Source organism: Anas platyrhynchos, chromosome 19, assembly GCF_047663525.1.
Source record: "Anas platyrhynchos isolate ZD024472 breed Pekin duck chromosome 19, IASCAAS_PekinDuck_T2T, whole genome shotgun sequence".
Lineage (NCBI taxonomy): Eukaryota > Metazoa > Chordata > Aves > Anseriformes > Anatidae > Anas > Anas platyrhynchos.
In genome coordinates, this window is record NC_092605.1 from 9,291,831 (window position 1) to 9,304,229 (window position 12,399).

Consider the following 12,399-nt stretch of genomic DNA (forward strand, 5'->3'; position numbering starts at 1 on the left):
CCCTCTCAAGCTGCTCAGCGATTTGTTTTCTTCTAGTGCCTTTTCTCCTCAGAATGTCCAAAAGCACTTTGGCAGGTAAATGTTAGACACGAGTCCCGCGGTGGTTGTGGGATCCACCGCAGCTCTTGGCCTGCCTCGGGCAGGACCTTTACGCACAAACTCCGTGATGAATGCACTGCTTCCTCTAGCACTGACCGGCTCCTTGAGTTCCTCGGGCAGTTGTGTTCTCGGGACGCTCATCCAGAGCTGCCTCGCATCATTTTTAAAATGAAATGAACGTTGTACAGCTGGTTCTGGAATGGACCGTTTGTAATTCGGGTTTAAGTTTCTGTTGTGGTGCAGAACTGTAATTGTCTGCATTTTGCTGTGTTGTCCGGGTGGATCTTTCGCAGCTGCTGTAGTCTGAAAGCATCTGAACACAAAGTGCACAAAGTGTGTGGCTACCTTTAGAAAGACTGAACATTAAATATTTTGTTATGCTCATGCCTGGCTGCGGTTTTTCATTCCTTCCCTCCTAGCGGGGACGCGCAGTTGGAGCCTGCAGGGCCGCCGTGGCCCTCCTGCTGCCTGGAAGGGAAAGATAAGGAGGGCCCGCCCGGAGCAGCAGGAGCTGTCTGGATTTCCCTTCCTTCGCTGGTTCCTGGGAGGCCACACAAGCAGGCAGAGCCGTCCCTTCATCCTGAGACACAGGAGATGCTTTGGGCTCTGTTGAGAGCTGGAGGGCTCTGTGCAGCCCCATCCCACGGCCTGTCAGAGCCACGCTGTTTGTCCCGAGCCACAAATCCACGGGGGATGAGTTCAGATTTGTTTGTACCTAGCCAGGCCACCCAGCGCTGCAGAAAATGTTGACAAACTGCTCATCCTGCATTTCCTGGGGCTGCTCTCCGTTTCCAGCAGCCCGGCTGCTCCGCTGCTGGCTGAACACTGCTAAAGCTTCAGCCCCACGGGGATCTTCCTCTCTTTGGGAGCTCGGAATCAAAAACACGAAGTGCGTTACACCCCGCTCAGCGAGCTGCTTTAACACTTCCCCGGCATGATTTTTTCCTCCTATTTTTATCCACACACACACACACATTCAGCAGCAAGCAGATCCGTGCCTGCTCAGAGCCTCTTTCCGTAGCTCCTGGAGGGAACAGCCAGGCGCTTCCCACCTGCAGCCGGAGGGGCAGAGGTAGGCAATGCCCTCGGACACTGCCCGGGGATGGGGGGGAGATGCCGGGGGGGAACCGGGGGGTCCCAAGGAGGAGCCGGGAGGTTCCCGGGGGGTTCCCGGAGGGTTCCCCGGGGGCAGCCCCGCCGCCCGCCGTGGCCCGGCGCTTGCAGGCGGTGGCGCTGCGGCGGCTGCCGCCGCTCTCCCGGCTCGGCCCGGCCCGGCTCTGCCCTCCCCCGGCTCGGGCGAGGAAATGACCTAAGAGGAAACCCGGCCCGAGCCGGGGCTGCGGGGTCCGGGACGCTCCGGCCATGTCCCTGCGCCCCAGCGGCCGAAGGACGGAGCGGGGGCGGCCCGGCAAGGTCGGTGGGGCTGCGGCCGGTTCCCCCCTGCCCTGCCCCGGGGCCCTTCGGTTCCCCAAATTGGGGTAGAGGCGAGGTGGGGGGCTCAGGGAGGCAGGAGGAGATGGGACGGGGGTCCCGGGGGGCTGGGGATGCCCCTCGGGGGGCTGTGGGTGCGTGGTCGGTGGTGGCAGAGGAGCCTCACTGCTCCTCTCCCCTTCTGAGCAATATTTGGGGCATGTCCAGCCCTTCTCGACTGGGATAACCCCATAGGGTAGGGTGCTGCCATGTAAGGGGCTGATTCCCAGTGGAGCGAGGAAGCCAAACCCAACCAGCTCCTTCCCCAGGTGGCACTGGGACAGTTTTTTTAATGGGGACTGCTTGCAGCAAGCATTTACCCCTGGGAAACGCTGCGCCCACTGTCACCCACTGCCACCATGCAGGCGGTGCCGGCAGCAGGACCCCTGGTGCAGACGGGGCCCGGCTGGTTTTACACTCGGGCTGTGTTTGCTCCGAGCAGGGTTACTTGGCAATACAACGCGGTGGTGTCCATCCCCAGGGAGCCCTGGGGAAGGATGCTCCCAGGGAGGTGCTGGGCGGTGGCGGCACCGACGCTGCCAGACGGGCTCGGGCGCTTCCTGCGAGCCAAGCTGAGCCCAGCTGAGCCGAGCTCTCACCAGGTTCTCTCCACGCACAGCGCTGCCAGTGGGATACGGGGCTGCCGGTGAGCTCAGGCTGCAGCACAGCATGGTGTGAGCGCAGGTACAGAGGGGGAGAGCCGGCAGAGTGCAGAGCAGAGGGTGGGTGGGGAGGTGTTTGCCAACCAGGCACTGCGCTGGGAGTGCCCGGCTGCTTGGGGATCCCTCCAGGGAGGAAATCGCTGTGCAGTTCGGGGGCAGGTGACACCACGCAGAGTTTGGGCTCTGAGAGGTTTGTTGGCAGCCCCCACGGGGCAGGGTCTGCCCTGGGCTTCCCCAAGAGGCAGGCGAGGAGGGCAGAGCTGGGCCTGTCCCCCTCCAGCGAGCTCCACTGTGTGCTCTGGGTTATTACGTGCTGTGCCAGGGCTTCGTGGCGAGCAGGGGTCGTCGGGCTGTTTGCGACCTGTTTCTGTGCCTCTAAAGGGCAATGGGCTCTTCAGCTTTAATCGGGGTAGGGACCTGTTTGCACAGAAGGGTGACTAACGGCCGAGGAATTTCGACGAGCTGGCAAAACTCATTTGGCAGATTGCCTTCGCCCCGATTGCGCTGTAGGTCTGGCAGCCTGGCATTTCGCATCCAGCAGCTTGCCTCGTGTGTGTGTCAAAGGAAGCCCTTCCTCCCTGTGCCGGGTGTTGTACCCCCTTGCCATCTTTGCTGCATCACAAAGCAGAAGAAAATGAATCTAGAGAGCGTTCAGCAGCGCCGTTTGTACGCAGTGAGCTGCGCTTTGCTGCAGAGGGATGAGATGGGAGCTGTTGTGGGATTTGGAGGAAGAGCTTGCTGGGTCCTGCTGGGAGTTGAGGGAGTCTGGCTCTGATGCAGGAGAGAGGCTTGGCTCATACTGGATAGGGTGGATTGGATGCTTGGGTGCTGGTTTTGGACCCTCCCAGGCTTTGCATGAAATCAGCTGAATTCCTGTTTCAAAGGCACAAGGGAGTGGCTGCACGGGGCGCTCCTGCATGTGCTTCCCCACATATAGCCACAAGGAAGCCTAACGAAGGGAGGTAGCTGTTACATCTGGGGATTGCCTTAGTGTGCTGTCCAGTTCGAACCTGCAGATCAATAGGCTGAAACACATTTCTCACATCAGAAACATGCAAATGCTCTGAAGGTGAAGCCCAGGAGTTTGTTGTCATAGGCTGGTAGGAAGCAAGGCTTAAAAAGGCGTGGGAGTGAGGCTGTGCTCAGATTTAGGGCTGGAGCTGGATGCCCTACGAACAGAGGATTTTTCTCGGGAGCTGGGGGGCTGCCAGGGTAAAAGCCTGGGCTCCACCTCTAGCTGGGATTTGCAGAATGGCCAGGTGAACATCTAGCCCAACTAAACCCTGTTTGCTCTTTTCCCAGGGGCTGCCACTGGCACATCCATTCCCCTGATTCTGCCGTCGGAGGAAGCCGGTCATGGGGGAAACAGGCAGAGAAGAGTATAAAATACAGTCGTTTGACTCCGAGACTCAGAAGCTGCTGAAAACAGCACTCAAAGGTCAGCAGGCTTTCTTCGAGCTCCTCTGCCACACTCAGCTTGGCTAGCCGATGGGGCTGGATGCTCGGACACCCAGCCCCATCGGCTGCAGCTCTTCAAATCCAGCTCCTGGTTCTCAGGGAACTGTGCTCATCACTGTGCCTTTCTCTGATTTTGGGTATCTTCCTCTCCTGCTTTCACCCGGCATCTCTCCCCAGCTCTGGCCTCTCACTCCTCTCCCTGTACCCAGTTCTTGCTCCTCCTGGCCCCTGGGGTCTCCTGCTCATGTCTCTGGTCAAAGCCCAGGGGGAGCCTGCATGGCTGGCTCCTGCTAACCCAACTTCAAAGCTGTGCTGGGATTTCAGATTCAGATCAACGTCTTGCTTCTCCTTATTATCGTGCTTTTCTCCATCACTTTCCCATCTTGTTGGCTGTGTCTCCAGCCAGGGAGGACTATTGGAGATGGTATCTCCAAAGCAGCTGGTGTGCAAAAGGGGCAGTGGGAGCGAGCATGAGTTTTTCCACCGTATGACATGGTTGTATGAGGCCCCAGCTAGTACTAGACCAACCCCGGTGGCTTTCTAGGCACCTCAGTGCAAGCAGGGCACAAAATGTGCTGGATCCTGACAGCGTTTCTCCTCTCTGCAGACCCCAGCAGCGTGGACCTGGACAAAGTGGCCAATATTATAGTGGACCAGTCCCTCAAAGACTGTGTGTTCAGCAAGGAGGCAGGGCGCATCTGCTACACCATCATCCAGGTAGGAGATCCTTGTGTCCTGACAGTGGAACACCGTTAACCTGCTCTGGTTATTGTTAGCTGGGAGCAAGAGGGGCTTCTTTCCAGCCCTGCACTCTGACCCGTCAGCCAGCTTCTCTCTTCCACTTGCCACCTGCAGTGGCAGGATCCAGCTGTTCAGCTGGTGAGTGCAGGCAGTTAGATGCAGCTTCCATGCCTCCCTGGGCATCGCAGGAAGGTCTCTGGATGGTCCTGCATCACCCAGATACCAGCACCCCCCTGCCCCTCTCACACCCTGATTTCATCCCTCCGTCCTGCTCTTGTGGGGCCACAGGCAGAGAGCAAACAAGTCGGCCAGAGCGTCTTCCGGAGGAGCCTGCTGAACCGGCTGCAGCAGGAGTACAAGGACAGAGAGGATCTGCGCACCCGGTCACTGCAGGCATGGATCTGCTACGTCACCTTCATCTGCAACATCTTCGACTACCTGAGGGTAAGGAGCTGGAGCAGGAGCACCCGGCTGCTGCTGCCTGTGGGTGCCAGAAGAGCCCATGGGTCCGGGCAGGGGTGTTGGATGTGTGTTGCACAGTATCCTAAGGCCACAGCTCAGCAGTGCAGGGGCCAGAGCCAGTTCTCAGCATAAGGATACTCCCAGGCAGGCACACAGCCTTGGAGAGGCAGAGCCAGCTCTGGGAATAGTCACAAAGTCTGAGCTTCCTTGTTTTGTACCTGGTGCTCAAAATCCCGATTTGGCTGCTCCTGAATGTCCCAGATCGAAGTAGTTGCCGTTCGGTCCAAGGGGAGCTGCATTTCGTTCAGTCACGTGGGTGCTCACATCATTTCTAGCCCACGTATTGACGGAGTTTGTCTGCAAGCCTTTGCTGCAGTGTGCGCTTGGATGTCTGCTTGGTGTACGTCTAAAAATGATGCAATTCCTGCAGGCAAGAAAAATGCTGTTACAACAAGTGCATTTCCCATGATGACCTGCTTACATTTAAAAATAGATGTTTTCACATCGTTTGTTCAGTTTCTCTGGCTCCTGGAGACTCAAATGTCTGGTCTGCTACGTAAATCCCACCGATGCTGCATTTGGCAGCACAACTGAATTCTTTTCCCTTCTTTGAAAAGCAGCAGGGGGAGAATTCTTTAAAATAGCTGCAGCCTCTTCCCTTTCTGTCACCAAGCTGACAGCGGGTCCTGTGTCTTTCCAGGTGAACAACATGCCCATGATGGCTCTGGTGAACCCCGTTTATGACTGTCTGTTCCGACTGGCACAGCCTGACAGCCTACGGAAGGAGGAGGAGGTGAGTGCAGGGAAGTGGGGTGCTCGTGTGCTTATTGTCCAGCCAAGGACCAGCAAAAAACACAGTTCTGAAGGGATGCAGAGAGGGCTGGTGCAGAGGAGAGCTTTAAGGCCAGGCAGGAGCCTCCCTCCCCCATTTTTGCTGGAAGAAGACCTGCTGGACAGGAGGATTCGCAGCCCAGAAGGAAGCAGGATGGTGTTGGTTCTGACTCCCTTGCCCAGGCTGTGTCCTCCCTTTGCATGGCTTTTTCCCCATTGCCCAAATGATAGGAGAGACCCAGCAGTCCAGCTGTTCCTGGAGATAAGGGCTGTCCTGCATTATGCAGGTTCACCTCTTGTCATGGGAGAAAAATGCAGCGACTCCCCTGTTTTCACAGAAACAACTGCTTTTGCAGCTGAACATCTGGAAATGCAGCTGTCAGCCTGACCTGCTGAGGCACTGCAGGCACAGGAGGTGACAGCAGGTAGCTGCAGAGGCTGTACGTGTGCAGGGCAGCTGTCTGTGTCCTGCAGGGCCCAGTGACACGCTGTGCAATGCTCTGTGTAGCTGCTGCTCATCTGTCTGGGCCTACGGAGCTGACGCTGTGCCAGATTCCAGCAGGCTGAAGCTCTGCTGGAGCTTTGCACACATCTGGTCAGCGCAGGAGGGTGCAGCAACCCGCACAGGACATACCTGAGTCACCCCGGGTGGCTGCCGAGTCTATGAGCCCTTGGATGGGCACTTTGGCTTTTTTTTTTTTCCTCCTCCATCTTATCTTAGCACAACCCTCCCACCCCTGTGGCCCATTGACTTTTCCCTCTTTAAAGATCTGGTTAGTGCCCGTTTCCTGCAAATCTCTTGACTTTCTAGTTTTGGAGCATTCTTCCCTCTGTTCTTGAAGGCACCTTCCTCCAGCCTCTACTTTCAGTCTTGTTGAAGTAATGGTCTACTTTCAGTCCTTGTGAACATCTCGCAGGAAATTAACATTTTTCTACATGTTGCTGGGGCATTTTTCTCGCAATTTTGTTTGTGAGGCAGGGCAGTTCCCAATGTGCTTTTCCAGCACTTTTGCCAAAACAGACCTGCAGCCCCTCCTGCCTCCCGGGTCACAGTAACTTGTGGGAAGCAGAACTGTCACTTCTTAGAAATTCAGAGCAAAGGGAACAGCACGGGTTGGTCTACGAGTGACTGGTGGGGACCTGCACAGAGATACACCAAAGCTCCTCATACCTCTGTACTCAGCTGTCTTCTTCTCTTCCTTCTGCAGGTGGACTGCTTGGTGCTGCAGCTCCATCGCATTGGTGAACAGCTGGAGAAGATGAACTCCCAGCGGATGGATGAGCTCTTCTCCCTCCTCCGAGATGGTTTCCTTCTGCAGGAAGGGCTCAGCTCCCTGTCCCAGCTCCTGCTGCTGGAGATCATTGAGTTCCGGGCCGCCGACTGGAAGATGACGGACGCTGCCCAGAAGTACTATTACAGTGAAGTGACAGATTAACCCCTCTGCAGCAGAGGTGGAGAGATGTCCCCAGCACTTTCACCAGCAAGCTTCATACCAAGTTTGAATTTCTTCTCATGTTAATGTTTTTCTAGCACTTCCTGTAAATAGGGTTTACTCTGGGCACATAACTATCAGTATCAGTCTGCAACTGGTGCTAGCCTGACTTGGGATGTTCAGAGAGGTGGGAAGGGTAGGGCACATTTAAGCCAGCAAGTTCTTCCACTCATTTTGTTTAATGATGCCCTGCTGCCAGCAAAAGGCAAGGAAGGCTTCTAGCTCAAACCAGCATCTTACACAAGTGTTAAGGAAAGCAGAGTTTAGGCTGAGAGCGTTTTGGTTCACCCAAGAGCCAGCAGAGCTGAAGGAGGCAGAGGGGAAATCTTTCACAGCTCACAGTCCTAAAACAGGTTGGATCTGGTTGTCTGGGACAAGTTACAGAAAGTGCTGTGGTCGGATGCCTCACAACCAGCTCATCCAAGTGCTGCGTTTCCCTCCTTCCAGCACGCTGGCAGCACCTGCATGCAGCACAGCCTTCACCACTGGTCACAGCCACCAAGACCTGCCACGGGGCAGCCTGCAGCAGGACAGGTCCCTGAGCACATGTAGCTAGAAACAGGTTTTATAAATTTTATACAGTGACTGTTTTTCAAAATTTAGTGAGTTTCAAAAACACTATGTTTCTTACGAGAGTAAGAATGGGAGAGGAAGAAAGAAACCAAAATAGTTTAAATAAATGTGCTTTTTTTTTTCTAATAAAAGTTTTCCACTAACGTGCCCTGCTTTCTCTCTGTAGAGCTGTGAGCAATACTTGAAATACTTGCAATACTTGCTCCTGACTGAGGTGGGGATGCTGTGATGTTTTCTCCTCTGGTGTAGGGTGTCAGGCAGGCTTTAAGCAACCAGGGTAGCTGGAACACCAGTGTGAGACTCGAACAACAGAGATAAAAGTTTGGAATCGAGAAACCTTTCCCATAAAGGACCAGCTTTATTTTTCCTGTTCACATCCCCCAGCAGATCTGTGCAGAGAATGTTGGTGATGACCAGAACCAAAAGGAACATTTTATTGCCTTTCGTACCAATCATGCTAAGGCTGGCTATGGTATGGAAGAAAAAATCCAGATCTGCTCTTCCCTAGCTCTACAGCTAGAAAGAGAAAAACATTGCTGATCACAGGAGCAGAGACTTAAAAGTCCCCAGGACACAGGTAAGTGGAATAGAGAGATTACCCTGTACAGTGTTGCCCTAACAAAAGCATTCAGGGATTATCTTCACAGGAAACCAATTATTAAACAAATTAGAACGTCCGTGCAGGGGTCAGTAACTATTTCCAATTCCCCGTTCCCCCATCCAAGTGAGCACAAAGGAAATGAACCTTGGGGGAACTGGAGAGGCTTTCCTTGGCTTAGCTCAGAAGCTATCCAGAAGGGATCTTCCACCTTTCCCTCTTCTCCCCAGCTTCTCTCAGGCAGGCAGCTCTGGGACGCTGTTCCCCAGGCTGTTGGGGTGGTGGCAGTGCCTTGCAGCACACACGTCCCCACCACAGTCCCTACCACCAGCGGAAGTGGGCGTAAGCCCGGTTGGCCTCTGCCATCTTGTGCAGCACATGCTTCTTCTTGATGATGGGCCCTTCGTTGTTGAAGGCCAGGAGCAGCTCCTGGGAGAGCTTCTCAGGCATCAGCATGCGCCGGTGCTTGTTCTCCCTGCACTCAGTGATTAACCACTTCATGGCCAGGAAGCGTTTCCGATTGTCCTTCAGGGGGACTGGGACCTGGGAAAGATTTAAACCCTAAGAGTTATTGCACGTCGAGGGGGCAGGAGCCTGCTGTTTGCCAGCAGTTATACAGGTCCAGCTGGACACCACAGATTTACACCCTGCTGTTATTCCCACGGCAACATACAGCAACCTGCAGTGAAACTAGCTCTGGAGGTCCTGTGTGATCTGTGCCCAGTCACCTCGTCTGCCCATGGAAACTGGACTTTGCTACCAAAACAGAAATTCTGGTCTTGGGTACTGCATGCAGACACTGGCCTTTGTAAGGACCTCTGGCCTATTCGGGAATTGGATGCAGGCAGCTTTGTTCTAGCAGAAGTGAAACAGCCACCATTCCCCTGCACCAAATGACAATGAAATGGCAGTGTGTTTCATTTCTCCATCAGGTCTCGAGTGCTGCAGAGCCCGTATTTAGAGAAAGGTTCTGCTCCTGTTTTAAGTCTTGCACTGTATCTAGTTAATCTTCTCTGCTACACTGACCCACCCAGGGCTTTGGGGCTCCTATTCAAGACACATCATGTAGCAAAGAGGATGCGACTGCTAGCCCCAGGACTGCTGATTCTTTTGCTGTGATCAGAAGGATCAGAGATCAGTCACCTCTGATTCCTTGGACAAATGTTTGCTGCGTACCCTACTTCTTACCTAGTCAGAGAAGCAGAGCCCCATGTTGCTAGGGGAATTGGCATGCTCACAGGCTAGGGTCCTGATCTTGGACAGGGTTTCTAAATGCTGTTTTAATCCAGATTACAAACTGGCTCTCTTTCTGAGAGAGAGAAGTCCAAGCTGAAGGGGTGGCAACCACTGCATTTATTTCCCTAGCTAATTCTCCCCCAACCAGATGTGGTCCCAGGCCCCCTCCTTTCACCTGGTAGGTTTTGCCACCTTTCGTGATGTTGCTGAGTCCAATGATGGGTTGGCAGTTTTTCAGAGCCTGGTGGAAAATGACATAAGGGTTGCATTCAATTTTCTCCTTCTCATCTTCTGGAGCTTTGTGGTACTTCTCCAGCTGCTTCCTCTTAATGGCCTCTAGAGTCTTGGGACAAATCAAGAAAGGAGACATGAAGAGCAGAAGGATAATCCCATTCCATGGGGTAAGATCACTTTTGTAGGCACCCTATTTACACTTGAGCCTGCAGCTTGTTTGCTAGGCCTGCAGGCAACAGGCCTGGCAGGGGCTCTCTGACTCAAGTTTTACTTCACCCTCCTCCAGCTCTTCAGTCTCTCTATCAGTCATTGCATTTGGGGTGAGGAGGGCAAGTAGCACAGACCTGGGCCAGGTGCCAGTGCAGTGCAAGGACAAAATGGAGACAAGCAATGCAGGTCTGTGTGCATTAAGCATCCTCTCCTCCAAAGCCTGGAACTCAAGACCCCAGAGCCTGCATGTTTTTGTGTCACAAGCAATTGGCAATTTTGGGAATATTTAGACAATCTGTGTCCCCGTTTCAGGGGCTGGAACAATACCAGATGAGACCACCAGCTAATACCCATTACTGTATGATAATGCAGGGGTAAAAACTGTGTCATACAGGTGACACATTTGTGGGACTTCATTGGAAAGGTATACAGAAAATAAGTCATGAAGGAAGTTAGAAGGAAGATCTTTTGAGAGAATGATGCTCTTAAGGGTAGACAGTTTTTGCATACATAAGGTTCAAAAGGTCCAAGAGACACTGAAGAATGGAAAGTGAGAGTTCTCTGTTAAGCTATCATCACTTGGTCTGTGAGCTGAACGAGGTTGAAATTTGTACACAGTTTATGCCTGATCATGTAAAAAATTATAACAATAATGTACATGCAGAGGGAAGCGTGTTAGGATAGCACAGAAGACCTGAATTCAGGTAATTCCTAATTGCAGTGGGCTTGATGTCCCAGCCTTTTGTTCCATATTGTTTTAACCTACTAGTTAGAAGAAGCACGAGTTCTCACCTGAGCCATAAGGCTTCTGGCCAGCACTTTATTTCCATTCTTCATCATCATATTGGTGAATTTGCTGTAAACACAAAGTCCAATGTGATCTGATTTAAATTCTTGTTTCATCACCTGCAGAGATAAGGTGTTCTTACCCCCCTTGTGCATTTCCCATGCTTAAATCTGGGTGCTGCTAGAGCTGCTTGAATTGTCTCTAACCATTGTCAGTCAGTGGACTGGCTTTGTGGGAAAAGATTAACCCAAAGAAATTGTGCTGTAAGAGAAGGCAACGTGCACCACAGCAAGTAAAGGCTGAGGAGGACAGCACAGCTCCCTGGCATTCTGGTTCCATGGGACCTAGCTGTAAGAGACAAAGCTTTCTCTGACCTGATCATAGGGTCGCTGAACACGGAGCAGGACACACTGGGAGGAGCTGCTTTTATGGGTTGAAGAGCCCTAAGCTCTTGTTTTTCCTTTTCTTCCTCAGACAGCTCATCCCAAGGCTTCCGATACAATTCCTTGTTCACTTCTGGCTCTACGAAGCTGGGGTTGTAGCGAGTCCATCGCACTTGTGTCAGCCTGCAAAGAACAAGATGAGAAGGAGGGTTGAACATCAATATACCTGGTAAGTCTTAGAGGGAATTTAGACACATCTCAGAAGTGTATGTCAGATTTTAGAGGCATCTCCACCCTCGCTACAGCAGAGGCTCTAATGAAGTGGAAGGCTCACACTTTCTGAAGAACAATCCCCGCAATCCCACAGGGAGCCTCACTGCAGCTGCAGAAGTCAAACAGGGGCAACTCCTTTGCTGAACGCTAGAATAACTCTTTAAGTGTAACAAAAGCAGAGTGAGAGGCTCCCCTCAGGCCAGCACTGTTCCCTAGCAGTGGTTGTGCCTTGCTCCCACCCAGGTACACCAAAAAACAGGAGCACGGCAGCATCTGGCCCTTGGCACCCCCAGGAGAGGAACCTCGTGAGGGCTGCGAGGTCCCAGCGTCTGGATGGCTTGAATAACTACACCAGCGCTAGCAGAAGGGGAACAAGAATCTTAAAACAGTTCTGTATGGAAATATTCAGCAGCAGGAGGCCGCATTTCGGGCACGTTGTGGAGAAAACCAAGGGCACCGACGACATCCCCACACTCCTCCGACGCTGGCGGGACCCGGCAGCGCCCGCAGCTCCGGCCCCAAACCTCATCCCTCGCAAGGAAGCAGCCAGGAGGAGGCCGTTTATTACCCATTTATCGCCCGTTTATCCCCCCCGGAGCTAACGGAGCACCCCCCGCTCTTACCGGGGCAGCCAGGCCCGCAGCCGCCGGCCCAGCCCCGCCGCGCTGGGCGCCGCCATCTTACGCCGAGCTCAGGCCCCGGCGGCGGGGCGGAGCTGGGCTTGGGGCGGGGGGAACAGCCCGGCTGCGCCTGCGGGAAAGCGAATAAAAGCCCCTAAAAAGTGCTGTCCTCCATACAATAAAACCCACTGCCCGCCCCCCGGGGGTGCCCCGAGAGCTGGCTCTGCGCAGGGGATGAGGGGGGTTCAGGGGGGTCTGGCCGCGGTGGA

At 53.8% G+C, this 12,399-nt stretch overlaps 2 protein-coding genes across 3 annotated transcripts; one reads left to right on the forward strand and one right to left on the reverse strand.

Annotated features, from left to right (window-relative positions):
* The first annotated feature begins 1,357 nt into the window (after window positions 1-1,357).
* Window positions 1,358-7,932, forward strand: MIF4GD (MIF4G domain containing). Of its 2 annotated transcripts, none has more exons than XM_027471630.3 (6): window positions 1,358-1,512; window positions 3,534-3,669; window positions 4,297-4,406; window positions 4,719-4,874; window positions 5,593-5,685; window positions 6,932-7,932. In XM_027471630.3, exons 2-6 carry the CDS (start codon window positions 3,588-3,590, stop codon window positions 7,157-7,159), a joined length of 669 nt encoding a protein of 222 aa, XP_027327431.1. In that variant the 5' UTR covers window positions 1,358-1,512; window positions 3,534-3,587; the 3' UTR covers window positions 7,160-7,932. The 2 variants fall into 2 exon arrangements, with proteins under 2 accessions (XP_027327431.1, XP_071881954.1); XM_072025853.1 differs by lacking the exon at window positions 1,358-1,512 and adding an exon at window positions 2,125-2,253.
* A 195-nt stretch (window positions 7,933-8,127) lies between these two features.
* MRPS7 (mitochondrial ribosomal protein S7) lies at window positions 8,128-12,335 on the reverse strand. The gene is made up of 5 exons (XM_027471629.3): window positions 12,134-12,335; window positions 11,229-11,420; window positions 10,860-10,923; window positions 9,799-9,966; window positions 8,128-8,930 (listed from the first exon to the last, which is right to left on the reverse strand). Exons 1-5 carry the CDS (start codon window positions 12,187-12,189, stop codon window positions 8,709-8,711), a joined length of 702 nt encoding a protein of 233 aa, XP_027327430.1. The 5' UTR covers window positions 12,190-12,335; the 3' UTR covers window positions 8,128-8,708.
* Between the last annotated feature and the right edge of the window lie 64 nt (window positions 12,336-12,399).